Source organism: Camarhynchus parvulus, chromosome 17 (assembly GCF_901933205.1).
Source record: "Camarhynchus parvulus chromosome 17, STF_HiC, whole genome shotgun sequence".
Lineage (NCBI taxonomy): Eukaryota > Metazoa > Chordata > Aves > Passeriformes > Thraupidae > Camarhynchus > Camarhynchus parvulus.
The window spans coordinates 10,828,935-10,855,735 of NC_044587.1; the positions used below are offsets into that span (position 1 = coordinate 10,828,935).

At 49.2% G+C, this 26,801-nt stretch overlaps 1 protein-coding gene across 3 annotated transcripts in view; it reads left to right on the forward strand.

Annotated features, from left to right (window-relative positions):
* The window catches only part of EXD3 (exonuclease 3'-5' domain containing 3), a 136,395-nt gene that overhangs the window by 96,079 nt on the left and 13,515 nt on the right, over window positions 1–26,801 (forward strand). For all 3 annotated transcript variants that reach the window (XM_030961429.1, XM_030961433.1, XM_030961430.1), the window contains exons 10-16: window positions 3,029–3,102; window positions 4,304–4,342; window positions 21,008–21,174; window positions 22,663–22,801; window positions 23,141–23,354; window positions 24,325–24,434; window positions 25,534–25,729. In XM_030961429.1, coding sequence (XP_030817289.1) covers window positions 3,029–3,102; window positions 4,304–4,342; window positions 21,008–21,174; window positions 22,663–22,801; window positions 23,141–23,354; window positions 24,325–24,434; window positions 25,534–25,729 — 939 coding nt within the window. The remainder of the gene's footprint in view (window positions 1–3,028; window positions 3,103–4,303; window positions 4,343–21,007; window positions 21,175–22,662; window positions 22,802–23,140; window positions 23,355–24,324; window positions 24,435–25,533; window positions 25,730–26,801) is intronic.

The following is a 26,801-nucleotide window of genomic DNA, read 5'->3' on the forward strand; positions in this document are numbered from 1 at the left end:
CCCAGTTGTCCGTTTGGTTTAAGGTGGGATTTCCGTCCGTGTGATCGCCCCCGCCCGGCCCCGCGCCGCCGGGAGCGCTGCGCTGCGGGGCAGCAGAGGGCAGGAGAGGGCTGTGCACGGCCACAGGTGCGCAGGTGAGCCACAGCTGGCTGTGCACGGCCACAGGTGCGCAGGTGAGCCACAGCTGGCTCTGCACGGTCACAGGTGCACAGGTGAGCCACAGCTGGCTCTGTACGGCCACAGCTGCACAGGTGAGCCACAGCTGGCTGTGCACGGCCACAGGTGCGCAGGTGAGCCACAGCTGGCTCTGCACGGCCACAGGTGCGCAGGTGAGCCACAGCTGGCTCTGCACGGTCACAGGTGCACAGGTGAGCCACAGCTGGCTCTGCACGGTCACAGGTGCGCAGGTGAGCCACAGCTGGCTCTGCAGGGTCACAGGTGCGCAGGTGAGCCACAGCTGGCCACACATCCTCAGGGCTCGAAGAGCTGCCAGCCCATGTCCAGGCAGTCACCAGTGAGAGCCCCAGCTGAGGCCTGGGAGCCCTCACCAGGCAGAAGATGCTCTGTTAGAAACAAGAGAATGACATGTACAACTTGACAGGAATGCCTTTGGAGGGAGGACAGAAAGTTATTCCCTTTTTTTGCTCCTGACTTCCATGGTGATTTTCCTCCAGAGTGTTTTAACTCAGGTGTTAAATACCAGCCCAGCTCTCCATTCTGTTGTCTCTCTTAACAAAGTTACCGTTCACCCTCTTGTTTTTCATAGAATCCCCAACTGGTTTGGTTGGAAGGGACATTAAAGCCCATCCAGTGCCACCCCTGCCATGGCAGGGACACCTCCCACTGTCCCAGGTGCTCCCAGCCCTGCCCAGCCTGGCCTTGGGCACTGCCAGGGATCCAGGGGCAGCCCCAGCTGCTCTGGGCACCCTGTGCCAGGGCTTGCCCACCCTGCCAGGGAACAATTCCTAATTCCCAATATCCCATCCAGCCCTGCCCTCTGGCAGTGGGAGCCATTCCCTGTGTCCTGTCCCTCCATCCCTTGTCCCCAGTCCCTCTCCAGCTCTCCTGGAGCCCCTTTAGGCCCTGCCAAGGGGCTCTGAGCTCTCCCTGGAGCTTCTCCTCTCCAGGTGAGCACCCCCAGCTCTCCCAACCTGGCCCCAGAGCAGAGGCTCCAGCCCTGGAGAAGCTCCATGGCCTCCTCTGGACCCATTCCAACAGGAGCTGGGACCCAGGGCTGGGGCAGCTCTGCAGTTGGGATCTCCCCAGAGCACAGGGGCAGAATCTCCCCTTCCCTGCTGCTCACGCTGGGGATCTGCCCAGGGCAGGGGGTTCAGGGCTGGGGCAGGTCCAGCTCACAGCCACAGCACCCCCAGGTCCTTCTCCCAGGGCTGCTCTTGGTCTGTTCTCTGTCCAACCTCTCCGTGTGTTTTTGATTCATCCTTCTCTATTTTTTTTGTAATAAAATATAGAAACCCAGATTCAAACTCAGTTCCTTTGCTCCATCAGAATAAAATATATCACCAGTGCCTTTAAACATGTTTCTAGTCCATCCATGCTCCTCTGTCTTTTCCACAAACATTCAACTCCCCCAGTTCTGCCAGAGCCTGTGCTTTGGATATTTCCTTTAGAAGTTCAAAGAAAAAGCTGTTCAGTGGATCTTTTGGGTGGCCTGGGAGGGAGTCGTGTCATGGTTCTTTCTGAAGAGCTTTGAAAACTTTTAAGTTAGGTGGTGGCGTTACTAATTTTTACTTTGATCTTACATTCTTTAGAGAGTGATCCTTTCCATGAACTGATGATTTTTCCTGCAGATATTGGGACAATATCCAGAGGAAAGATCACCACATTTACTGGTGCAATATCCTACGTGATAATTGCAGTGATTTCCTCGGATGCTTTGAGGGGAAGGATTTGTTGCCACACCGTGGAAGATTAACTTACAAATAACAGGTTTAAGCTTTAAGTCTGAGATGGAAGTGTTCACATTCTGAGGTGATGTTTCAGGGCACTCTGAAGAGCTGCTGTAACCAGTGGGACATCAATCCACACCCCTGTGATCCCAGGCTCTGCTATCCAGAGATCACTCTTTGTTCTCCTGGGGTTTAGTCCTCAGCCATGCCCTGTGTGGGGCACACAAAGGGATGAGGAATCAGCTTCTCCCTGTGGCTGCTAATTCAAGGGAAGCTACAGAGAATTTCACATTCCTGTTCTCTGTGACTGTGACTGCTGGCCCTGCTCCCTCTGGCTCCCAGTGAGATGGGTTTGGCCCCATCTGCACGGCCAAGGAAGGCTTTGGTGAAGCCTTTCCCTGTACAGGCAGCCCAGCATCCAGCAGGAACTGACAGATACCTATGCTAATGCCACTTCTTCTTTTATCTCCAGCCTTTATCTCTCTTTGCACTGGATTTCAAAACAAGGTGCTATGTGAAGATCTTGGGTTTTGCAGTTGTAATGAGCCATATCTAATGAAGGTGACGGCAATAAAAATAATAACAACAACTGTGGCTTGCTAGCTCAGCAAAGCAGTATTCCCCACCCTCTTTGTGTGGATGTGGAGCCTCTGTCATGGATCTGTGTTTTATCGGATAAACTTCAGCCACAAGTTTACATCCTGAGTGAGCTGTTCACAACTGCTTGAATGAATTAACAACACAGGTCCAATTAAACCCAAAAGAATGCAGCCTCTAGAGACTGAGGCGGTGCCCATGTGAGGATGCTGCCTAATTAAAGGTGTGAAGTCATTGACTGTGGAGCATATTGAACCAGAGAGTGGATCTTATCGCTCAGGGGTGGTGGAAGCAGAGATATCAGACCCAAGAATTAGCATTGCTAATCACGGATGAAAGTGTAAATAACAGTTTATAGTTGAGATAAGCTGACAGTGTGTGAGTCTGTCCCTCATTGTTCCAAGTGTGAGGGCATCGTGCCTTCCACAAACCCAGTCTGACACTGGGGAAGGAAAAGTGTAATGTCTAGACAGTAAAACTTCCAGGAAATGCTGTGTACTTAAATGTCTTTTTCCTTCTTTCAGCTCTCTGCCCTAATGTCATAAATCAGCGGCACTTGAGAACCCTGAATTACCTCTTTTACAAGAGATTTGTTGAGGTATGTGCTGTGTTGTTTGTGGGGAATGAGGATTTTGGTTACATTTACATTTTTAATAACTTAATTGAGATAATCCAAATGTATTAATAGTTTATGATCAAGGTTTTTTTACAAGTTCTGCTCCTAAGCCCTCCCAGTCCATCAGGGAAGCCTCTGATGTGTCTTTGCTGCCTGCCAAACCCACTGCCAGAGGAGATGGGGAGGATGGAACACTTCAGCCTCCTGCATCTTAGAGCTTTAATGTTGGATGATGTCACTGTAGGGAGCTTGGTCATGCACAGAGGGAGCAGAGAGTATTTCTCCAGGTGTATTTGTTTAGCAGAGGGAATGGATTCGTGATCTGGTGTTCTGCTCTCTTTGGCCTTCCACTTCCTTTGTTTTGGAGAATTTGCTTGCTTTAAAGTATCAGAGCTGGCCAGTTATTTCCATTAAGGTACATTTGGCAGCTGTTTCTGGACACAGTCCCTTCTTCTGAGAGTTCTTTGGTGCTCTCTGTTTACCATTCTCAGCTGTGTCTGAGCTCTGGTTAAATGTCTCCTTATCTCACTAATATTTAAATTACATGCTTGGATATCTCAAAGCTGTTTTCTTTGGGGCTCTTGCTCCCTGTTTGTTCTTGTATATTTCCATAAAAGTGACACTGACACTCTCTGTTTCCTCTGCCAGCTCTGTGGTGAGACTCATGGTGGGTCTCATGCAGTTCTTAGCAGAGTGGAGAGCAGGTCCCTTCCTGAGTTTCTCCCCAGGTTTGGCTCTGAACTGCATTAGAATGGGAATATTAACTTATCAGTTTCCTTTCCCAGACATCATGATTCCAGAGGATTTTTCATGATTTGACTGTTGAGAAAAATTGTATTTTTATATTCTGAAGGCTCAGCCTTGCAGATGACCCCCGAGATCTCTCCCTTGGCTGGAGCCTTCAGGATGGCTCCCCATGGGTGGCTGGAGACATGAGTCTGGGCACAAACTGCATGGGAGTTTTTATGTTTCATGTGCTGTGGTGTAAGAGTTCCCTCACCCAAGCTGTGTTCTGCCATGCCTCAGCTGGAGACACGGAGGAGCTGAGGTGTCCTGTGCGTCCAGGTTGCATTCCTTGGTCACAGGTGATGCCTGTGGGGACAATGAGGTGTTCATTTCTAGTTTGCTGTATGGAACATCCTCCCTTTCCTCCGATGGCTCAGCAGTGATTTTGTCTTTTCAGAAAACCATGACTGAGGAGAATTGGGCAGACCACATTCAGGTGAGTGTGAATTTCACAGGGTTGTTTGCTTGGAGGTTATTTGAAGGTGTTTTAGCATATCCAGCTCTGGATGTTGTAGTCCTGCTATCACAGTTCTGCACTTCTCAACACTTTGAAAGCAAATTGTAAATGCAGGGAAGGGCAAGGGAGAACATTTGTATTTTAACTCCTTTTACATCTTTGAAAATGCTTTCTTTTGGCTGGAGCCAAATTAGGACAAAGCTCTCACGGATGCACAGGGTGGGATTGTTGGGGTGTCTGTGCAGGGCCAGGAGTTGCACTGGATGATCCTTGTGGGTCCCTTTCAGCTCAGGATATTCCATGGCTCTGTGATTCATTGATCTAGATAAGATTATCAAATACATTCTTTTACTTTCCTGCACTTGTAAGTGAGCACGACAAGCATTTACATTGATTAATGACAAGGAAGGGGGAAAGGAGGCTGTACCTCAGGAGCTAGCAAGGTGTGTGAGGAAACTGGGATTAATGTTAGATTCCCTGTGCATACTCTGACCACTTTCAACAGGTGACTGATGTTGTGACCTCTCTGTCTTGTGCTACAGGATACAAGTAATTTTAACAGCACAAGGAGAAGGGAGCAGGGTGGGTTTTTCTTGGTGTATAAACCAGAAAGTTCAGGCAGGTCCCAAGTCTCCCACTCTGGAGACAGGAGGCTCAGGATATCCCTGGGAAGTGCATGTGTAGTGCCTGGTAAGCCCTGAGAGCACAGAGCTGGATGCTGCACTGGGGCAGAGGGTTGTCTTGCTTTCCAAAGGATTGCAAACTCTGTATTTCCTGCTTGTTGCCAACTGGTGTATTTTTCACAACTGTGTAATTATCAGCCGAGTGGTGCTGAAACTTGCCTGTTATCAGCTTGACTCGGTGCTATCAGAGATCCCTGTCTCTGGCATCAGTTGAAAGTGATGGGAATCTGTACCTGTGCATCTGCAGGAAGCTGAAATAACAACCTGTGCAGGCTGGTGGCTGCTGCTGGCAGGAAAAGGAGGGAATAAAGGAAGGCTCTTTGAGCAAGTTTTGGTTTTCAGTGCAAAAACTAACACTGTCCAGGACTTTATTTGTTTTGAAAGGTTGGGCTTTACAGGAGGGAATGGCTCAAAGTTCACTCAGAGCTTCATAGAATCACAGGATCCCAGACTGGTTTGGGTTGGGAGGAACCTAAAAGTCCATCCAGTGCCACCCCTGCCATGGCAGGGACACCTCCCACTGTCCCAGGCTGCTCCCAGCCCTGTCCAGCCTGGCCTTGGGCACTGCCAGGGACCCAGGGGCAGCCCCAGCTGCTCTGGCAACAGCTTCACACAAGGTTCGAGCTTCACCTGTGATCTCACATGTTTGACCTAAAAAATTCCTTAGGCTCCTTGTGGAGCTGAGGAGCCCTCACATTTGTGTTGTGTGTCCCATCCCTGTGTTCACCTGAGGCTCACATAAAGTTTGGATCTCCCAAGCTTTGCCTGGTCAGGCACTATTAAGGACTGGAGGCAGAGGATGAGACACAATGTGACCTCTGGTCGCCTGGAGGAATAGAAAAAACTCCCAAAAGACTCCACAATGACAGACTCTCAGAATTATTGGATCATTTTTGGATGCTTTTTTCAATTTGTAGTTCAAAGAGGTTGGAAGTCTTCATGGGATTTTTTTCAATTTCAGTTTTTTTCAAATTCTTTGCTGCAGCCATAAAAAAGACATTATATTGGTATGACTAGCTCTAGTGATTATGTAGGTAAAGATATCAGGATTTATAGAGATAGCAGGAACTCTGGTGAGGTGGGACTGTCATTGCTTGGAGCTTGCCATTGCAGGCCAGTGACATTTTGGGACTGGGATTTTCTTTTGTTCACCCTGGGCAGTACAAGTACTGATTTTTCCCGTTCCTGCTCTATGGAATGAATCTCAGGTGTGATCCTGACTGCTCCTATAAACAGCAGAAACTCAGGAGTTAATTGTGGGGCCAATAAAACCTGTTTCCAGCCCTGTGGCAAACTGGTTTCGCCCCCTCTGCCTGCCAGCACTCAGTGGCTGAGCCAGTGTCCAGGCAGGGATGGCAGAGGAGGCAGGAGGGGAAGGAGAAGGATCCAAACCTCTTCATATCTGAAGAAGGCTGCCCTCATCCCCACTGGCTGCTGCAGGCCTGGTCAGTCAGGAGAGCTGCCCCTTGCAGCCCCTTCTCCAAGAGGAGATGCCTGGAGGGCAGAGTCAGGGGGAAGAGACTCTCTGTGCTCAGTGCCAGCTGCTTGCTCTTCATTCCCTTCCTAAGGGATCCTGGGCTGCTGGAACACAGGGAGTGCCTGTCCTCACAAGAAGGGGAACATAGGGAGGAAATTGGTAGACAGGCAGGGAGAAAGAGGCAGGGCATGAGGCTCCTGTCTGGTTTCTGTGTGCTCCTGTGGTGCCATTTTGGCATGCTTTGTGTTTGTCCTGGCCTGGCAGCTGCACAAAGAAGGTTGAGTTGGGCAGAGCAAGCCCAGCACAGCTGGTCTGTGCTCTGCTTCAGGTATGTTCAGGGTGGTCCTGCCAGCCACTGCAGGCCAGCAGCAAGAGGGGTTGTGGAGGACAGATGTTCCCCTGGACATTCTGTAGGACAAAATCACTAAAAAATATGTGGATGGAGTTTCTCCATGGAAGGAGCTTCTCCATGGAAGGAGTTTTTCCATGCCAGGCCTCCAAAAAGTAAACACACATGGAACTGTGATATCAATGAGAAGCACAGTAGGGGAGTGACAGGTGTCACCTCTGGCAGGGTTTAGGTGCCAGACCCTGTCTGAGACACTTGCAGGAGGTTGGCAGCATGACAAGGGCCCTGCTGAAGGACACTTCTGTCTCAGAGGGCAGCTGGAGCACCAGGACATCTCAAATAGCACCAGACACATGCATTTTGGTGGCCTGAAATGTCCCAGTTTGATAGAGAACTTGGGTGTAGGATGGTTCTGCTGCCCTGCTCTCAGTGGTGTTTTCTCACTGGTGTTTTGGGGTCTTGTAGTTAGGACCTTCTAGACTCAGCTGGGCTGGTCAGTGCCAGATCAGTTTAAAATGTTATCTCAAACATACCAAGAAGTTATACCACGAAATCTCCGTGTTTGTTTGGCCTTTCCTGCGATGAAACTCCTTCTCCTGTGGAGCAGAACTGGGTGGCACTGCCCAGCACTGCAGCTCTTGCTGGGGACAGTGACTGGAAGCAGCGCTGGGCAGGGTTCAGACCCATTGGTTTATTTGGGACTGTCAGTGTTAGAACCACTGTGAGGTGTCCAGGAGAGGGAGTGGGTAGAAGTGGGATTTTCACTTTTATTGACCTTAAGCAAGGGGCTTTTTGCTGCTACATTCCAAACTGTTTTGTGCTAGTGTTTGCACAGGGAAACTATCCCTTAACTTCTCAAAATTAAACATCTGAAACTCTTCCAAATCTGGTGCTCAGAAAAGCACTGCTGTTTGGAAAGATGTCACTTGTTCTTTGAGTGCTCCTGGGGAGCAGGGGCCTTTTGTTCAGGATGAGAGGAAACAACCTCAAAATGCACTAGAGAATGTTGAGATTAAATACTAGGAAAATAAAATCATGGAAAGGGCTGTAAAGCACTGAAACGGGCTGCCCAGGGCAATGATGGGGTCACCATGCCTGGAAGTGTTCAAAAAATGTGTGGATGTGGCACTTGGGGACGTGGCTTGGTGGTGAATGTGGTTGGTACTGGGTTGATGGTTGGACTTGATGATCTTAGAGGGCTTTTTCTACCTTAATCATTCCACAATTCTCTGATTCTGCACTGACTGAGACCACTCTGACCTTGGTGTGTGCTTTGAGAGGAGGGTGCAGGGATGCATGCCCAGAAAAGTGTCCTCATTTTCCTCAGGCCCCTATCCTGCAGCTCCTCAGCCTCTTCTGGGCTTGTGAGGATGCAGAGATGGGCTCTGGGGGCAGCTGTTTCCCGTGCTCTGCACAGGGAGAGCCTGCAGCTGATCTCTGTCCTCCTCCAGCTGGGACAGTGAGATAACTTATTTATTTTAAAATTTCTGACCATGAAAATCAAGCACTGTGCCAGCTCCTTTTCTGGGTGAGTAGGGGTCAGATGCTGGTAATTCCTAGGAAATGCAGAACTCCAGTTCCACTACAGTTCAGGGGTTGTTATGCTGCTTACAGGCAATATTCAGAAATCTGCCCTTCTTTCTGGGTAATGCATTGGAAAAACATTGACAATTCCTGGTACCTAAAAGGTGTAAATTACCTTACACTGCAGCAAGGAGTTGATGTAATCTTATTTATTTGACAAATTAATTTCTAAATGGCAGTGGCTGATGCCAAGATTCTTTCTGTAGAGAACCATTTTGACTTCAATTAAAACACAGCTACCTCTGGAATAAAATGTAAAAGCTTTTACACTCAAGGAGGGAATTTTTAAAGGAATTTTAAAGGGTAGAATGCCATTTATTTTTTCAAAGGTTTTTTTGTGGCCAGAACACCTGGCCAGGATTCCTGCTCTTGGGATCCTTGAATAAGGACAAGGAGTCAAAAAGACCACTTTGCAAATACCTACATCCACTGTTCTTCCCTGGAACCCCTGAGTTGAAGGAAACTTTTCAATTGGTTTGAGTACAGCAACATCTCTGCAGTGTGAGGAACTGAATATCCACAGGGAATGAAGCAGCATGTGCTGTGCAGATGGGAACGATGCTCTGGAGGTCATTAATAAGTGACATGTCTCTCAGTATAAGGCTGCATACAAAATCCTCTTTCCCTCTGGTTGGAGTGAAGTGTTTATTCAGGGATGGGATGGCTTTCATCACTCCAACATCAAGCCCAGACTGGCTCTTTTCCTGGAGGGTGGAAACCTGAACGAGTTTAACCAGCCAACCTGTGGAGTCCCCTGTTAGTACTTATGGACTTCTTTAGCAGGAAATCAAACCACTGGATGATTATTTTGTTCCTTTTGGTCTTAGAAGTCTCAGGGAGGAATCATCAGCTGAAATAAATGTTCATGGTCCCACCTGTGGTGCTGCACATGGTGCTTGTGCCAAGGTGCTGAGCCGCTGGAGCCCAGCAGCTCCCAGTATGGGGGTGTGTGTGAATATGCAGGAGCTGCTCCTGGTCTGGTTTTGCCTGCAATCTGCCAGTTCAACCATCTGCAAAAGAATTGCATTTATCTTTACACAGCTTTAAGCAGCTCCCTAGCAGCTGCCATTGCAGAAAAGAGAAAGTTTGATTTTTCTTTCCCTTTTCCCCTTTGCAGAACAGCTGGTGTTTACATCTGGACTAGTGACAGGTTTCAGGTCTGCTATCTCCTCGGGAAGTCAGGACTGGGGGAATTGCTTTGTTTTGGGTCAGAACTGGCAGGCTTTCTTCCCCCTGTGTCCACTTGTAGCTCCCATTTCTCCTTCTGTTCCTCTCCCTGCATTTTGTCCCCTGTTCAGGGACTGGCAGGAGCTCAGTGGGGGTGACAGTGCTTTGACATTCATTCTGCTTTTTCCCTGTGCCATTTTCTTTCTGTTCACTATTCTTGTTGGAGGTCTCTGGGGAGAGCACACAGCCACAATGTGGTTTAAAGGGAATATTAAACCATGGACAAACTGGAGTTTGTAGTAGGAGGAAAAGTGGGAGGCAAAATATTGATCTCCTTCCGTTTTTCAGTTTGTCATGGGGTCACATATTGATTGGAAGCTGAAATAACACCAGTTACTGGAAAGCAAAAGGATGACTGATGGGGCTGGTGCAGAGAATAGGCACGTCTGTGACCATCTCAGGAGCAGCATCCCGTAATTCCAGGAGCTGGACTCAATGATCCTTGTGGTTCCCTTCCAGCTCAGGATATTCTCATTCCATGACTGTGATTCAGTTCTGCAGCTGTGTTCTGCTTTTGGGAGAGAGCAGGCAAATGTGCACCTGTACTAATGAGGTTTGCACTGCTGGGCTAAAAGAAATGGGAACTTTGCATTGAACAAACCCCCAGCTGCTGTGGGAGAAGCACACAGGAAAAGGCAAACATGCAGCGTATTCTGTGCCTCCCCAGCTAAGGAAGAGTCTGTCAAAGGATGACGTGTACAGTTAAATGTAAACACTTCCAACTACTTCCTGCATGGCTTAGCCTGTGTTAATTCTCTGTAAGACCTGGAGGGCTGGTGTGTCTACTGTAATTGTAGTAGTTTTATTTATAACAAATCCAGCCATTGCTAGATAAATAAATTGTGGTTAAACACAAAGACGCTGATGAATTCTGGTGTAATATTACAGTAGGTACAAAGAAGCCAAGAAAAACTGCCATAATTTGCTGTCCAATCTACCAAATTGTCAAAAATGTCCAAATAATTCTAAAAGTCAGCTAAAATTTCTCTGGAGTGATGTAAGATGTGTTTGTTCAATAACTTTAGAAAATCAGCCCCCATTTACTGAAGTGTGGATCTACAGGGCCAAGCTGGGGATTGACAGAGCTGGGTATCGATTCTGCTTCAGGGAGAAATTGGCAAGGGATGCTTGGAAAGTCCAGGACTTCAGTCTTAAAGCTGATGGCCAAATACCCTTAATGTGCAAACTAATTAAGTACTGGAGAGTGAAGAGAGGTAACTAGAGAGAACACACTGGGGAGGAAAAATCTCCTTTAAATTGTTTTGGTGTGTTAGAGATACATTCTGACCTTAGCCCCCTGCCACCAGCCAGGGCCAGCGTGCTGCTAAGCACTGTAATTACATTTCTGTCACTAGCAGGCATTCACTCGGCAGCACAGCTTCATCAGAAGGAGATTTGGTATGGTATAAAAAAGAGCTAATTGGCTTATGGCTGTAGGTTGAGAGGTCAGGGTTAGATTAAGGAGTTAAGAGCATCAGTGAGCTGTTCAACTCCACTGGGGTGTGCTGGGGAGGTTTAGTTCTGCCAAGTGGGAAAAGCATCCTAGGAGTACGAAACTGTACAGGAATGATGATCACGTAAAACCTTATAGGAACATGTGGAACATACCAGGTCCTTAAAATCAACATCAGGAGTGGTGTCCAGGATACCTGTTAGTGACTGCAAACTGCAGCAAATACAGGGTAGAAATCACAGAATCCCAGACTGGTTTGAGTTAGAAGGGACTTTAAAAATTATCTTGTTCAAACTTCCTTGCCATGGGCAGGGACACCTTCCCACTAGCCCCGTCCAGCCTGACCTTGGACACTTCCAGGGAGCCAGGGGCAGCACAGGGAAGAATTTCTCCCTAATATCTAATAAAAATCTTCCTTCTGTCATTCCCCCTCACCCTCTCACTGCCTCTGTATAAAGTCACTCTGTCCTTTCTATAAGCTCCCTTCAGGTACCAAAGGACCATAACAAGCTCTGCCCAGAGCCTTCTCTTCTCCCAGCTGAGCAACCCCAACTCCTGTTTGTATTCCACAGAGTAAAAATGAGGACAGGCTCACTTCAAACAGGCAACTCCTCGTGTTCCTTTTGCTCCAGGATCAAGGGAGCCCTATCAAGAGCCCTGACACTGCCTGTGCAGCCAAACAGGGAAAGGCAGGGGGGAAGATGGGAATGGAGCTTGCCTGCTTCCCAGAGTAGCACAGAAGGAGAGGATGGATTCACTGATAAAAACCAAAGCAGACAAGGGCTCTGCATGTGCTCTGTTTGCAGGTGGGAGCCAGTTCTTACCTGCAGCTCCATGGCAGGAGCCCCACAATGCTCTCGCCCCACAGGAGCTGCTGTGAGCTGGGGCTGTGCAGGTGTGGGGGCTCTGTTTGCCCAGTGTCACTAAGTTTTCAGCCTTCACACACACGCAGACCCTCTCTGCCCTTCTTACCCAGCCAGCAGTAAAACGATCCAGCCATTCAATAATCATCCCAGATTATTTAAACCCTCTGTAATCGATCGGTCCCTGTCTGAGTGCTCACTGATAGATATTGGCTTCTAAAGCCTGTGCAAATCAGCTGCCTTGCACACTGATAATCAGGCTGCTGGCAATTGATAGTTTGGCTGTATTCTACTTTTAGGCAAGATTAGTTCCCCAGTTCCCTGCCAAGAAGAGAACCACATAAACAGAGGATTGTTTAGAAACAAAAAAGTTCCTCATGACAGAGAAGTCATGTAAATGGGAAGAAACAGGAAACTAATCTTCCCTTGTTCACTCTGAAAGAATGCGTATCTCTGAGGAATGTTGTAATTATGGATTTAGGAAATCAGTCCAATTTGCCAGGGTGTGAATTTCAGAGTTCATTCAGTCAACCCTCTCAAGCATTTCTCCTTCAGAACAAAAACCACCAGGAGCTAAAGTGTAGCAAAAGAGATTAAAGTAGAGAAAAATCGACTGCCAAGCTTTGCTTTTGGGAAAGATCTTGCACAGATACTGATTATTGCTTTGGCTTTGAGCCAGGGACGTTTGGGCATGGCAGAACAGAAATCAGTGGTAACTTATGTTTGTCCTTGGGCATCTCTTTTCCATACACTAATGATGGGAAGAATTTGTGCTCCTGAGCAAGTATTTCCATTGTCAGGATTTTTGCTTATTTACTTTGAAGGCTTTCCTAAATAGAAAAGAGGAGACTTTTTTCCTAAATGGAGTCTATGCATTCTTATGATGTATGTGACTGGGCATGGGAACACTTACTGGAGTTATTGGTGGGTAAAGTGCACACTGGATTAGCTCATTAGGGTTAATGCCAGGGCTCCAAACCGACTGAGAAGTGTTGGAGTGACCTTGGCTCACGCACATCCCGACAAGCAAGTGAGCTCCATGTTTTTTGAAAATACTCGCCCTGTGAGTTCAGGTCCCAGCAGAAGCACAGAGGCAGTGGTTTCACTCCTTCACACACCTGCAGCTCTGGCAGCCCCGCGGTGATGTGGAGCTGCAGGGCCCTGTTCCTGTCCCCACAGTGGGCCCGGCTGTGGCAGCACATGGAATTCCACGCTCTGTGGAATTCCTGCAGACAGATTCTGCAGCACAAGTCGATGTCACACGTTGCTGCTAAGCTGGAATTTGGAATGCTCAGATTGGATATGCACCCTTCGGGCAGCCCCAGAGCTTAGCAGAGAGCTGTATTTTCCTTGTGCAAGTCTCCATGCTCCAGGATACAAACCAGAGGAGAGTTCTGGCATGGTGACTTCTGTAGAACATTTATGGAAGTGCCTAGATTGTAAAAACCTTCTGAGGCTGGAAAGCCCAGAGAAACGATGTTTGGTGACAGTAGGCTCAAGCTCAGTGACGCTCAGCAGCAGTGCAGGTCACGCAGTACACAATGGGAGCCTCCACTTCCTTAAACTGGAGAGCAGGATCTGCCATTGGTCCCATGACACTTCATTCGTGTGCATGTGTGTGAGTGTGTGTGTGTGTGAGTGTGTGTGTGTATGTGTGTGTGACACGATGACAAAAGGCAAGGAGATAAATGCTACTTCAAAATACACTGGGAAGATAAGGGTTGCCAGTTTGTCTTCAACGCACTGTGTCATTGGGCTTAGACAAAGCATCTACTATGATAAGTAACACAGTACTCTGCTCTGAAAGAGTTTGGCCAATTTCCCCATCCTCATTCATCTTCAGTCTTGCCAGGTGCTGGAGCGCTCCCAGAAAATATCTCCAGCCTGCCATCGTGGGACCGAGGTGTGAGAAACCTGGAAGCATATCAAAAATCTGTGGCTTCTGTATTCAGACCAAGTCCTTGGTCCTTTGCTGATCCCTAGGATGAATAATATTCAACAGCTCTGGGGCCGGGGTTAGGTTAGAATTCAGAAGGTGACTCTGCAGTGGTTGTGAGAAAGAGATTTTGGGAGGAAGCATAGATCCTCAGGACAGAGTTCACACAGAAGAGAAGGGAAAAGAAATTATATCTGAAAAAGCAAATAGGGTAAAGTTACCTTAGTCTATTTGCTATGTAATTGTATTTTGGGGGGTTATGGATGTCATACAGTTACTTTTCTCTTCAAACAAAGGTTATTTTAGTGGGGTTAGTTGGATACTACAGCTCATTGCAGAGCTACACCTGTGCCATTCCCTGACCAGGTAAGTGGAGGGGATAACAAGTATTGCAGGTGAGTTGTGATTTTGTGCATCAGCATACCTGGAGTTGTGGGATGTAATTGAGGAAAATGAGATAGTTGTGGGCTAAAATAAGAGGTTATGATCTGGGAAAATCCCCACAGTGTCAGGCTATGCTGACACTGCTGAACAAGACCAGGAATTGATCAGTGGCCCCAAAGACAAGTGCCACTGCTGACTGGTCCCAGCACAGCCTCAGGCTGCCTTCCTCTGGGGATCTGTCTGAAGTCTGCAGTGACAGAAGCAATGGGACAAGATCCCTTCCCTGAAACCTTCTGTGCAGTAGCAGTGGCCAAATGGGCAGTAAGAACTGATTTTCTAGGACAGCATTTTCAGTCAGTGGGGAGTGGGATCCAGAATGAGGATGAGCTTTGCTATCTCACAGATGTACCATGGTGTCCTCTTTATCCAGAAGCCTGTCCTGAAGTGTCTGGGGGATTCTGTGCCAGATGGTTCCTTGGGCACATGGGAGCAATGTCTCTGTACAGTATTGCACCTTCCCTCTTAAACCTGTTAAATATCTATTGGGGAGTTTTTGGATGGATATCAGGAAAGGTTCTTCCCCCAGAGGGTGCTGGGCACTGCCCCAAGGCTGCCAGAGCTCCAGGAGCCTTTGGACAGCGCTGCCAGGGATGGACAGGGTGGGGTTGTTGGGGTGTCTGGGCAGGGACAGGGGTTGGACTTTCTGATTCTTGTGGGTTCCTTCCAGCTCAGGACATTCCATGGTCCTCCATTTCTGTCTCGGTTTGTGCTTTGTCCAGCCAATTACTATTACTATCCACTACTGAAGCTACTGAAGTGAAATCTGGGAATGATCATGCCAGATTCAGTTCAGTGAAACATCCTGTTTGGAGCTTTTCATCTCTGTGGAGGGAAGAGTCCATGCCCTGTGCCGTGGGGCTGCTGTCAGCAGCAGGTTCATCTGTTCCGTGGCTCTGTGAGCTGTGTGAAGGGCCATGGAGGATATCCAGCAATGTGCTGAAGGAAATGGTCTCAATTTCTTGCTCATGTTTTTTTGAAAATACTCTCTCTCCAGATCTGCCTCTGAAAGCTGCATTGGTTCTTTCTTTCTGCTCTGTACCTGCTCACATCTATGGCAGCCAGAACAGATTTTGGAGACACAATGACTTCATCTGTTGAAAATGAATTACTTCCCTCGGGGGCTGCCTGACAAAAATTTGGAAGGCATCCCAGTGCAGGAAATGTATTTGGATCTCTGTGTAGTATTGTTGAGTATGATCAGGACCATCCTGTATTCTGGGTAAATGAGATCTTGGGTGTTCTTCGCCCGGGAGGTGCTTGGGACTTGAAAGCAGCAGTTGCTGCAAGAAGCTGCCCGTCTGTGTGGGGAGGAGCCTGGGGAATGCAGGGCACTGCTAATCACACAATCAGAGCCTCATTTCAGTTTGAAATTAGCTCTTCTCAGAGCTCATCTCTGCCCTCCTGCTCAGACCAGGGCCAGCTTTGTGGGACAAGGTGTTGCTGTGCCCTGCCTGGTTCCACTGCCCCGCTGGGCCTGTTGCAGTGCTTAGCCACTCTCAGTGTCTCATTTTTTTACTTTTCGGCCTGGCTGGAATTTCTGTGAGGATCTGACTCCATCTTTTCTATGGTCCCTCCTGATAAAACTGAAAAAGGGATTATATTCCCCTACATCCAGCCAGGACTTCCCTATGCTGAACAAGCCCTGCTCCCTCAGCCTCTCCATGTGCTTCAACCCAGTGACCATCTCATGGGATCCCAGCATGGTTTGGGTTGGAAGAGACCTTTAAAGCCCCTGTGGGGGTGAGCTTTATCAGAGAAGCTGTGTGGTGTGACTCTTCGGGCTGCCACTTGGCCGTGGCTGTGTGAGGCACACAGGAACATGGAGCAGATGCATCCTGTCACACAATATTGTTCAGCTGCTCACCACAAACCAGCAGCTTCCTCCAGGTTGCCCAGAACAATCAGCTCCCTGTGAGGAGCCCCAGTACAGAGGCAAGCTGACTTTAAGAGTTGCCTTTGCCTTGATCCCTGCCAGTGATATCCTAAGTTAGACTCCTCTGAATTGCCTTTGGAAGAGGCACCGGCGGCCGGAAGCCGAGTGTCCGGATTCACCAAGCAGGAGGAGGTGCTGTGAACGTGCCCCAGGGAGCCGAGCCCGCCCCGGGGAGCCGCAGTGCCGCAGCTTTGTGCAGGACGATCGGGCCCCTTCCCCGCCATTGATGTGGTAATGGCTGCCGAGCTCGGGAGTGTGGCTCCGGCAGTGACGCACTGATCGCTATCTGAAAACCGGGCTGCGAGGCTCTCAATGGAGCCTATTTTGCTCTTCTCCAGTTCATAAATTAGTGCCCAGTGCCTGTGAGCGAGAGAGCAGCTCCAATGATGAGAAAGCAGCATGTTCTCAGGGTGTTCTCAGGCTCTGGCTGTGGGTGGTGGCTGTGGGTGGTGGCCGGGGCCGAGTGACTGCTGCTTTCACAGGAAACCTTGCTCAGGACGCACTGGAGGGAAAGTTGGCCTCTTGTATCCAAGGGAGAGGAATTCCCCTCTCCACCCTGCCCTTCTGAGACCCCACGTGGAGCACAGTGTCCAGCTTTGGGGTCTTCAGCATCACAAGGGCACTGACCTGTTGGAGAGTCCCGAGGAGGCCACAGAGATGGTCTGGAGCCCCTCTGCTCTGAAGCCAGGCTGGTAGAGCTGGGGGTGTCCCGCCCAAGGAGGAGAAGCTCCAGGGAAACCTTATTGTGACCTTTTGAGACTTGAGGGGGGTTTGTAGGAGAGGGAGAGGGACTTTACATGGGCAGACAGTGACAAGACAAAGGGAAATGGCCTTAAACTGAAGGAGGGCAGGATTATAATAGACATTAGGGAGAAATCCTTCCCTGTGAGGGTGGGCAGGCCCTGGCACAGGGTGCCCAGAGCAGCTGTGGCTGCCGCTGCATCCCTGGAAGTGTCCAAGGCTAGGTTGGATGGGGCTTGGAGCAACCTGGGATAGTGGAAGGTGTTCCTTCCCATGGCAGGGGGGTTGGACCTGGATGGACTTTAAGATCACTTCCAACCCGAACCATTCTGGAATTCCAGAATGTCTGTAGGCTCTCCAGAAGATCCACCTCCCATTAGGGAACAGGCTGTTGTCCTGCTCTGAGCTGGCTCTGAGGGTCCCAGCTCCATCCTTATGCTTCAAGGAGTTCCCTTCAGTGACATCTGATGGTGACACTGCAGCATCTCCCCATGCAGCACAAATGATGGAAACTTTGAAAAAGAAACCTCGAGCACAAATACAATGAAGTTGCAGTGACAGTACCACAGTGGCATGTTCAGGGAGTGTTTAAGCACAGCTGTCTGTACCTGCCACACCACAGGGAACTCAGCAGTGCTCTCAGTGCCTTCAACTGCTGACAGGGGTTTGTCCTTTTCAAGCCTGGCTTTCTTTTTCCCCTTTTAAAATTGCTGACTTTAAAATATTCTCCTTGACATTTTCTCTACACTAGCAGGAGGGGGTTTTGTTGGTTCTGGAAGCACTTGAAAACAGGGGAAATTGGCCAAGACATTCAAAAGTTAAATTAAAATCTGACTCTGCAAATAGCCAATGTCAGTGGTGTGAATAGCGTCCCTCTTTGGGAAAAGATGTTGAGGCAAAGGGCAGAATTGGCTGGGACTGAAATACAGCTTAACACATACAGATAAAACTGATCTAGGGTTGGATAGGGTGATTTCTAAGGGAGATATTGGATATTTGGTTTCAAAATTATTGAGATGAATGGAGAAATGGTTGATGGGTTAAGGTCAGGACATTGCTGAGCTTGCCCTGCGTGGTTGGTGTGAGCTTTGTGAAGCCTTGGTGGTGAGAACAGGATTTACGGGTAGGAAATCTGCAGCCATCACTGTGGAAAGCTTTAATCATGGGTTATTGTTGGTGTCAGGGGTTTCTGTGTGTTCCTATGGATTAAAGAATGTATGATATGTCTAGAATTCCAAGAGGGATGTAAACAAGCCTCGTACTCTGTAGAATCTTTTCCTGCTTGGAGGTGTTGCTAATGTTGATCAGAGCACCCGTGCCGATTTCCTCTTGAGAAGTGTTCATTTACTGACAGTAAAGCACATGAAATGTCATCCCTGGTGAAACATTACTCTCTGCGTCTGTGCCCACATCTCTGGGGCCAAAGTTTCCACATTCTTGCCTCTTGCAGAGCTGTTGCGGTGGAAGCCTTTCCCCTTTGGAGCAATGTTGGTTTTTTTCAGTAAAAAGACAAACAAAACTATTTTCTGTTTCAGAATGCAAGATGGGATATCTCTGGAGAGATTAACCTTCTTTACAGAGTTGTTTTTTCTGGTTGAAAGAAGAAATCTGTTATCATTAAAATAATATTAAAAAAATCTGCACCTCATTATTTCCAGAAATAAAGCTGCCACAATGAGATTTATTAAGAATTGACTTGGGGTGAACTGAAGAGACTCCAACACCAAAGAGTTCATGTTTTAGAAAAAAGACAGGAAGACAATAGGATGGACACAGGGGGAGCAAGAAAAGGGAATTGCTCTGCAATGTTAGTAAGAAAATATGTTCTTTTGGGGAAGGACTCTGAGAAGTGGCTTGGCAGATGTGCAGGAGGGTTTAACTCAGCCCCTCTTCACATGTTCAGTGCTTGTCTGAGCTCAGTCACAGAAGGCAAAGAGGAGAGAGAGGCACAAAGGTCAGGACTGGCATGGCCAGGGGAAGTATAGAGGGCAAGAAGCATGAGCAGGAGAATGTGTCCTGTCCTTTTCCTGCCCTGCCCCTTCCCTCCTGTGCCTGAGCCCCTGGGGAGCTGCTGGACCCCTGTCCTGTTCCCCTGGGCTCCTGGTGTGCCCCCAGCCCCTTGGGAACAGCAGTAAAACTGTACCTCCACATACCCATGAGAAGAGCTGTGGTTTGGCATTTGGCAGTCTCCGGGGTGCAGACAGAGTGCTGAGGCAGCAGTTTTTGTGAGCAGGCTGCTGCTACCTGGGGTGCCAGATCCCTCCAAGCTGTTCTGAGCCTCTGCCCCCTTCTGCACCTCTGGGTGGGGGTCATTCTTTTTTCTCCTTGGCTTTCTGTTTCCCTTCCTTTTTACCTTGGGGCCATCAACAGATTTGTTTCCTGATCTCTGTGTCTGCTTTGAAGACAAATTCTCACCTTTTAGTTACTGAAGGAATGTGAGGAATGAGACCCCATGGCCACAGCCTCCCACCCAGCTGGGAGCTGTTCCTACATGCTGGGCAGAGGGAGCAAGGTGCTGCCCTCCCTGGGAACAGGCTGGGGCCCCTGAGCAGTGTGGGTGGGCAGTGTCAGGCAGATGGCAGCGGTGTGGGGTTGGACTTCCAGTGCAGATCTGAGCATTTTACTCCTCTGAAATTCTCATTTGTAGTGCCGGTCCTAGAGCTACAGGTCCTGGGCCACCATATTGGGTTTCAGCTTGCTTTAGCCGTTTTCTTGACAATATTAACTTCAAGGGCATATCCATGACTAGGTCAGAGAGGAGAAGTTGCTACGTGGCTGTGGGCGCTCCAGGATGTTTGCAGCACATGTGGGCTGGCTGGGGAGGAGGGGGAGAAGCTCCCACCCCAGGGAGCTGGTGTGACCCTCAGTGTTACTCTCTTTATATTTCCTCTTACACCTGCACCTCTCAGAGGTGGGCAAGGCAGAAGAGCTCTGGTGCATCCAGCTGTCATCGACTGTCACTGCCCCTTGCAAGTGGCTGCTGATCCCTGCCAGCATGGGCACTGTGCCATGCTCTGGCCAGAGCTGGGGTTTGAACCACAGGCAGGGTGAGTTTGTGCTGGTGTCCCCAGGCTCTGCAGTAGGCCAAGGCACTTCCCTTCCTTCAGGGAACAGCTGGGAGCAGGAAATATCCTAAAGTGCCCTCCCTGTTTGCAATTGTGAACACAGGGAGTGACACAGTGACACCTGAGAGTGCATTTGTCCCAAAGCAATAATCCAGTTCTCACCTTCACAGGGGCCTTGAACAGACACAGAGGGAAGAACTCCTTTATGCAATCATTGTTCACCCCAGCTGGATGTGGGACTCGCATAGCATATTTCATCCAGCTGAATTCCAGTGCAGGGTGACACCGCTGCCAGCCTGGACTGACCCGTGGCTGTACCTGGTGCTGGGGGTCCCAGAGCCCCCATCTCACAGCACTGGGGGGAGGAGGCTGGAGGGTGATGTCAGCCTTTTCCTGGCTCTGAACACCACTCAGGAAAGCTTTGCTGATGTGCCCTCCCTGCCCTATGGATGACTAGCAATCCCATCCATAGTCACCTATGGATGACTGGCAATCACAACAATCCCTGCAAATACTTCCAAGGACGGAGGAGACTCCACACCACCATCTGCCCTGGAGACACAGCAAATGTCTATCCTAAGAAAGCCATCCCAAAGATGCTCCAGGGTCTGGAGTCCCTCTGCTCTGAAGACAGGCTGGGAGAGCTGGGGGTGCTCACCTGGAGAAGGCTTTAAGGAGACATTTCAGTACTTAAAGGGGGCCAATAAAAAAGATGAGGACAGAGTTATTAGCAGGACCTATTGCAACAGAACTTGAGCTGATGGTTTTGAACTGAAATAGGGGAGATTCAGACTAGATATAAGGAATACGGTTTTTACAACGAGGGTGCCTCCTGGGAGGGGGGATGGAAGTTGCACTGACAGTCTGCTCTCCCCTCCTGCCCTTGCAGAGCACAGTTGGGGAGAACCGGTGGCTCCAAGCACACCTGGTGCAATCGCTGCTCCGCCACTGCGACGCGCGCGGGGCAGCGCGGTGGGCGCAGCACTGCCAGGTGCCCCCCGAGATGCTGCCTCAGGCTGTGGCTGAGGAGCTTCAGAAGCTGCACATCCAGGACAGGTAAATCCTCTCTTTGGTGCCTTTTCCATGCAGATTGCTTGTCATACAAACACTGTGTATTTGCTTAAACTTGTCTGCTGTGATGCATCCATGGGGACAGAGTTTTGCAAAGATTTCCTCCATATACTTGGATCCCATTGTGGCCCTGCACACACTGCGTTTGTTTGTCATAAGCCTGGAAATGTCTGTGAAAGGGGCATTTTAAACTCATCCTGAGTACACAGAAGCTCTGTGAGACTGCTTCATGCTGCTGAGGGTTCTTACACTTCTTCTGCCAGATCAACAGTGCAAATATTCATCTATTTCACTGAGGTGATTGCAGATCTGTCAAAGTTTTACTAGTCATTATTTTTTAATGCTGATGATTTTGGGAAGGTCTCACAGATGGGCTTGAACTGTTCATGTTCAGGGATCCTGGTTTTGTGGATCTGCTCTTTCTCCTCGTGCAGATCTGCACTTGTTCAAGTGCTGTGTCACCTCAGGAAATACAATACAGATGTAATCACCCTCAAAACACTTCTCCAGAGGGTCCGCAGCTTTTTTGGAGCACAGGAAGCTCTTGTCTGTCTTGGACATGCTCCTGCCTCGCTCCAAAGCACTGCCAGAGCTGCCCTCCTCCTCCTCCCTCCTGAAACCACAGCAGCCGCCAGTTGGGAGCCAGGAGGTTTTTCCATGAGGGATAAGCCCTCAAAACACAAAGGGGTGATTGCAGGTGTGGGGCTGAGCCACAGACTGTGCATCCAGAGATAAAACCCATCACTACACCTCTGTGCTGTGGGAATCCTGTGCTGTGGGGGGAAGGCAGGTGAGGGTGTGCTTTGCCCTGCGTGAGGAGCTGGGATGGATTAATGAATCCCTTTGTACTGCAGTTTACTCATCCAGTCATGATACCTGCTGTGGTAGCTGCTATAAAGTCAGCAGAGCCATGAAACCCCATAAAACAGTCTGGCTGCCCTGTCTATTGAGCAACACAGCCACAGGTTCCCAGAGGGAGCTCACACTGCACACAACAAGGTGGCACCAGCATATAAATGACATCATCTGTCTCTGGTCACACCACACAGGGCTCCTGAGCTTTGCAGGTGAGAATATTCCAGGAGACCTGAGGCTGCACACCTTCATTAAATATTTTACACAAATATTGACTTCCCCATGCACACAAACCCACAGGAAAGAGTGTTTGTGCAGGGAGAGCTGCTCTGCTGCAAAATTGGGCACATAGCCTCCCAAACATAAGGTTACTAATAGTTTCCCAAATAATGAACCACTTCATGTCTCTATGGGAAAGAGACTAACGGAAATGTGTGATCTGTCCCAGGGAGCTGGATCTTTTTGATTAGTTTCTTTTCTCTGAGAAAGAGCTGAGTGTCATGGGGAGAGAGAGGGTCAGGGTAAAATAAGGGGAGTAAAACTTGACCCTCTCGTTCCAGTCCAGGATTTCCTCCTGGCTTTCCATGGCTTCAGACTGTTGCATCTGATTCTGTGCAGGGTAGAAGAGGTTACAAAAGCAGATAATTATGAGGCCAGTAAGAAGAAGGATTATTACCAGCTTCCTATTCCACGGGAAAATATTCACTTTCTGCAGACATGGGAGGAGACACTGCAGTGCTGGGAGAAGGTGCTGCAGGTGAGTGCTACCTGGGATTGGCCTGGCAGGGTCATGGAGCTGGAACTACATGTCAGGCTGAGACACAGAGTTGGATGTGGCCACTGCCATCCACTGCCTACCTCCCCAAGCCAAGAACAGCTGCTCCTTTAGGCGGGTCTGATTTGGGGAAGGTGTTAGGAATTGTGCCAGGGAAGGTTCCCGGGGGTGACACAGGTGCTATGAGAGTTCCCTCTGTGTGTGGCAGTTTGCACAAAGAGCTGCAGGTGCTGGGGAGGAAATGCTTATGTCCTGGACAGATTCTTCAGGCTCCTCTCAAGCACAGGCAGGCTCTGGGTGCAGAAAGTGTCTGTGTTGCAGGCTGGGCAGGTCGTTGGTGTGGACATGGAGTGGAAGCCTTCCTTTGGCATGGTGGGGAAGCCCCGTGTTGCCCTCCTGCAACTTGCACTGAAGGATGAGGTGTTCCTGTTGGACCTGCCACGGCTCCTCGAGCAAGCTGAGGCTGAGGGGGAAAAGGAGAAGCTTCCCCATTTCATCCAGATGCTCTATTCAGATGCAGCCATCACTAAACTAGGTAACACCCCTCTCTCTTCCCCACCTCGGGACTTCGCACCGCCTGTTTTGTCATCTTTGTCATTCCTAGATCCTCTTGGTGTTGTCATTCCCTAAATCCACTTGCCATGGAAACCAGCTTTTGTAGCCCTGACTGTTCAGGCACTTCCAGGCCAGGAAACAGTGACTGGTGTAACTGGGAGTGATAGAAATACAGGATCACAGAATCACAGAAAATCCTGAGCTGCAAGGGACCCACCAGGATCCCCCAGCCCAGCCCCTGTCCCTGCCCAGCCCCCCCACAACCCCACCCTGTCCATCCCTGGCAGCGCTGTCCAAAGGCTCCTGGAGCTCTGGCAGCCTCGGGGCCGTGCCCATTCCCTGGGCAGCCTGGGCAGTGCCAGCACCCTCTGGGGGAAGAACCTTGCCCTGAGCTCCAGCCTGACTCTCCCCTGACACAGGTCCATGCCATTGTATCTCCCCATTTCAGGTCAGATCCAGGATTCCTGATATAACTTGCACTCTCAGACTTGGGATTGTGCTAGCTCTGTACTAATCCCCAGCTGACACCCAGCCTTCAGTGGTTCAGGTAATTCTGGTGGGCAGAGCTGTCAGGGTGTGTGTGCTGTCCCAGAGTTGCTGTGCTGGACACCAGAGATCTCTGAACTACCATACATGGTTTTTGGAAGCTTTTATCAGGAGCTGCTAAACCTGGATTTCAAAGGCAAATTCATAAATACCTTTCCCAGATTTTAAGTAAGTTGATCTTAAACTCAGCATTTTTCATGCACCTCTCTTTTCCCTTGATCTGCAGAAGTGTCTCTTGGGAACAGAAGAGACAGGACCCAGTCTTGCTCCCTGCTTGAACAGTCTTCCCACCAATGCTTATAAATATTTTGTCAGCATTTTGATTCTGAACTAGAAGAAGCTGCAGTGCAGTAAGTGTGATTTGAGTTTTCCTACCTGTGTGATTTGGGCTTCTTTTGCTCCAGGTTATGGGATGTCTGGAGACCTCAGCAGCCTTGCAGCCACATGTTCTGCTCTGAAAGACACAGAGAAGCAAATGCAAGGTGTGGTGGATCTTCTTGCAGTGGACAAACAAGTAAGGATAAACACATGAAGATGTGGGAAATGGTGTCTCCTGCATGTGCTGGTGGATAACTGTCCTGAATCTACAGCCCTGTCTGTTTGCATCCTGGATTGGCAGGGAGATGGCTACATGAGTAAAGAGGCCATTTGCTCCAGATGGTTTGAGGTGTTGGGATTCTGTAAAGGAAGACAGAAGTATTTTGTTTTCATCAACTAAAATGTTAAAGCTTATGTTACTGACAGCTTTTTCATAGCTTTTATAGAAGCTGTGAAAAGCTCTTGGAGACCGAGCTCCATTCAGCTAGGACAAGGTTTATCAGCACAAGTTATACTTAGGAAGAGGAGGTTCTTGTAGAAATTCTGCTACTCCAAGGCCATGAATTATTGAAGCAGATATGGTGGAGTTAATGATTTGTACAGAACTCTGATGTTCCTAGGAGGGCTGCGGGTGGGTTCAGCACAGGAATTTCTGGTCAGCTGAAGCACAGCTGTCCCTGAATTTGCACACAGGAGCTTTCAGCAGTCCACAAAAATGTTCAGCATAACCATTTTAATGGGTAAAATGTAAGTGTTTTTGAGGCTGTGGGTTGAGGTGAAGCAGATCTTTGGGATTGATAGCTTAACCTGGGAAGTGTTGCATGGCTGACATAGCTGCCAACAGTCATTGCCTCAGTTTAAGCTGAGAAATGGCAGCTGCAGAGAGGGCTGCTGCCCAGGGTGTCACAGGAATGCCTTTTCCCACTGGGACTAGGAGGAGAAAGGTGCTGAACTGCCACTGCTGGTCCTTTATTGCATGGATGCCCAGCAGCCCCCAGCATGGTGAGCACCCTGCAGACCCCTAAGGAGCCTCTGGTGCAGGGCTGTACAAGAATGCCCTTTTTTCCTTCCTAGGCTGAGGAAGAGATTTGTCTCCAGTAAGTGTGTTTGTTAAAGAAATAACCCAATGCTGTGTTTGTCTCGTGCCATCCCAGCCCTTGTCTGAGGGCTGGGGTTCAATATGCCAGGCACAAGATGGATGTCATAGGGCTGTGCCTGGCCCCAGCAGCTGGAACAGGAGGTGGTTTGGGAGCTGCTTCATAACCAGGTGGTTTGTATCTTTTTGTTTCCATCAGCTGCAGTGGGGGAAGGACAGCCGGAAGGTCGATGGACTGTCCCCAGAGCACAGCCACGAGGAGAGAGGGGTCAGGCAACTGGAGAAGGGACTCAGCCTCCTGGTGCAGCATGTGCTGGGGAAGCCTCTGGATAAAACAGAGCAGCTGTCAAACTGGGAGAAGAGGCCGCTCCGGGAGGAGCAGATCCTCTATGCAGGTCTGGCCCTGGCTGGGTGCTGCAGGTGCCCAGGCCAAGCTCTGTTTGGCTGCTCTGTCCCCAGGAAAGTCTTTAAGTAGCAGAGGAAAAAAATGGCTTTGCAGATTAGTTCCTGTTCAAAGGAGTCAGCACATGTTTTGTTTGTCCTTTTGAGGACATGACTTTAATGGTTGAAGTTTAAACTGTCCAGTGATTCATTATTTCCCTTAGGAAGGAATTCCTGTGCTTTGCAGATTTTGTCTGATGAAACATCACCTCAGTGGAAACTCCTCTCAATAACTGTGAGGAGGAAAGTCCACTTCCTTCTGCCTCATTTCACAGCCTTCCTGGGAAACAAATGCCGTGTTCATTTGTCACAGTGAGGTGCTTGTTAGAGCCGGGTTTGTAATGGGCAGATGTGTCAGAAACTGCAGCACAGACTCAGGGCTGTGGAGGGACCCATAGAGTTTATTGCTGATTACTCCAGAGTCAGAAGTCTGGGTCTAAATCTTTTCCTGGTGCATCAAAGGACAGTCTGCTGATGCAAACCAGCCCTTTGTTAAATTCAACTATCCTTGAAGCTGACACAGTTCTCACAAAAGTTAATCACTGGGACTTGTCAGACTGGCTAGGAGAGTTCTCCTGTTGCCGTTGCAGGGAGCAGCAGCACAGGGCAGTGAGTGTGGGCAGGTGATTACAAACAGTTCGGGCAGTACCTGCTCAGATATCACATCTCCTGGGGAAGTTCCCTTCCTGTCAATAGGAGTGATAAGGAGCTGTGGGCAGGCTTGGGGACAATGGTGAGGAACGGGGGCTGGCTGGAGCTACCTGGTGGTGGTTGGAAGAGCCACACTGCAGTTTACACTGGGTTATCGGGTTAGAGTGGAGATGGCAGAGCCTGTCTTCAGGAGCTGTTGCCTTGACTCCCTGTGACTGTGGGTTCAGCTGTGATGCTCGGCGAGTCAGTCCTGGAGCTTGAGGGTATGACCTGAGGGAGTTGCAGCTTCACAGTTGTTCACAGTGGCTTTTACAGAGGTGGGGGCTCTTCCTTGCCTTAGGAAAGCCTCTGGTTTACTTTTGAATGAGCCTCATA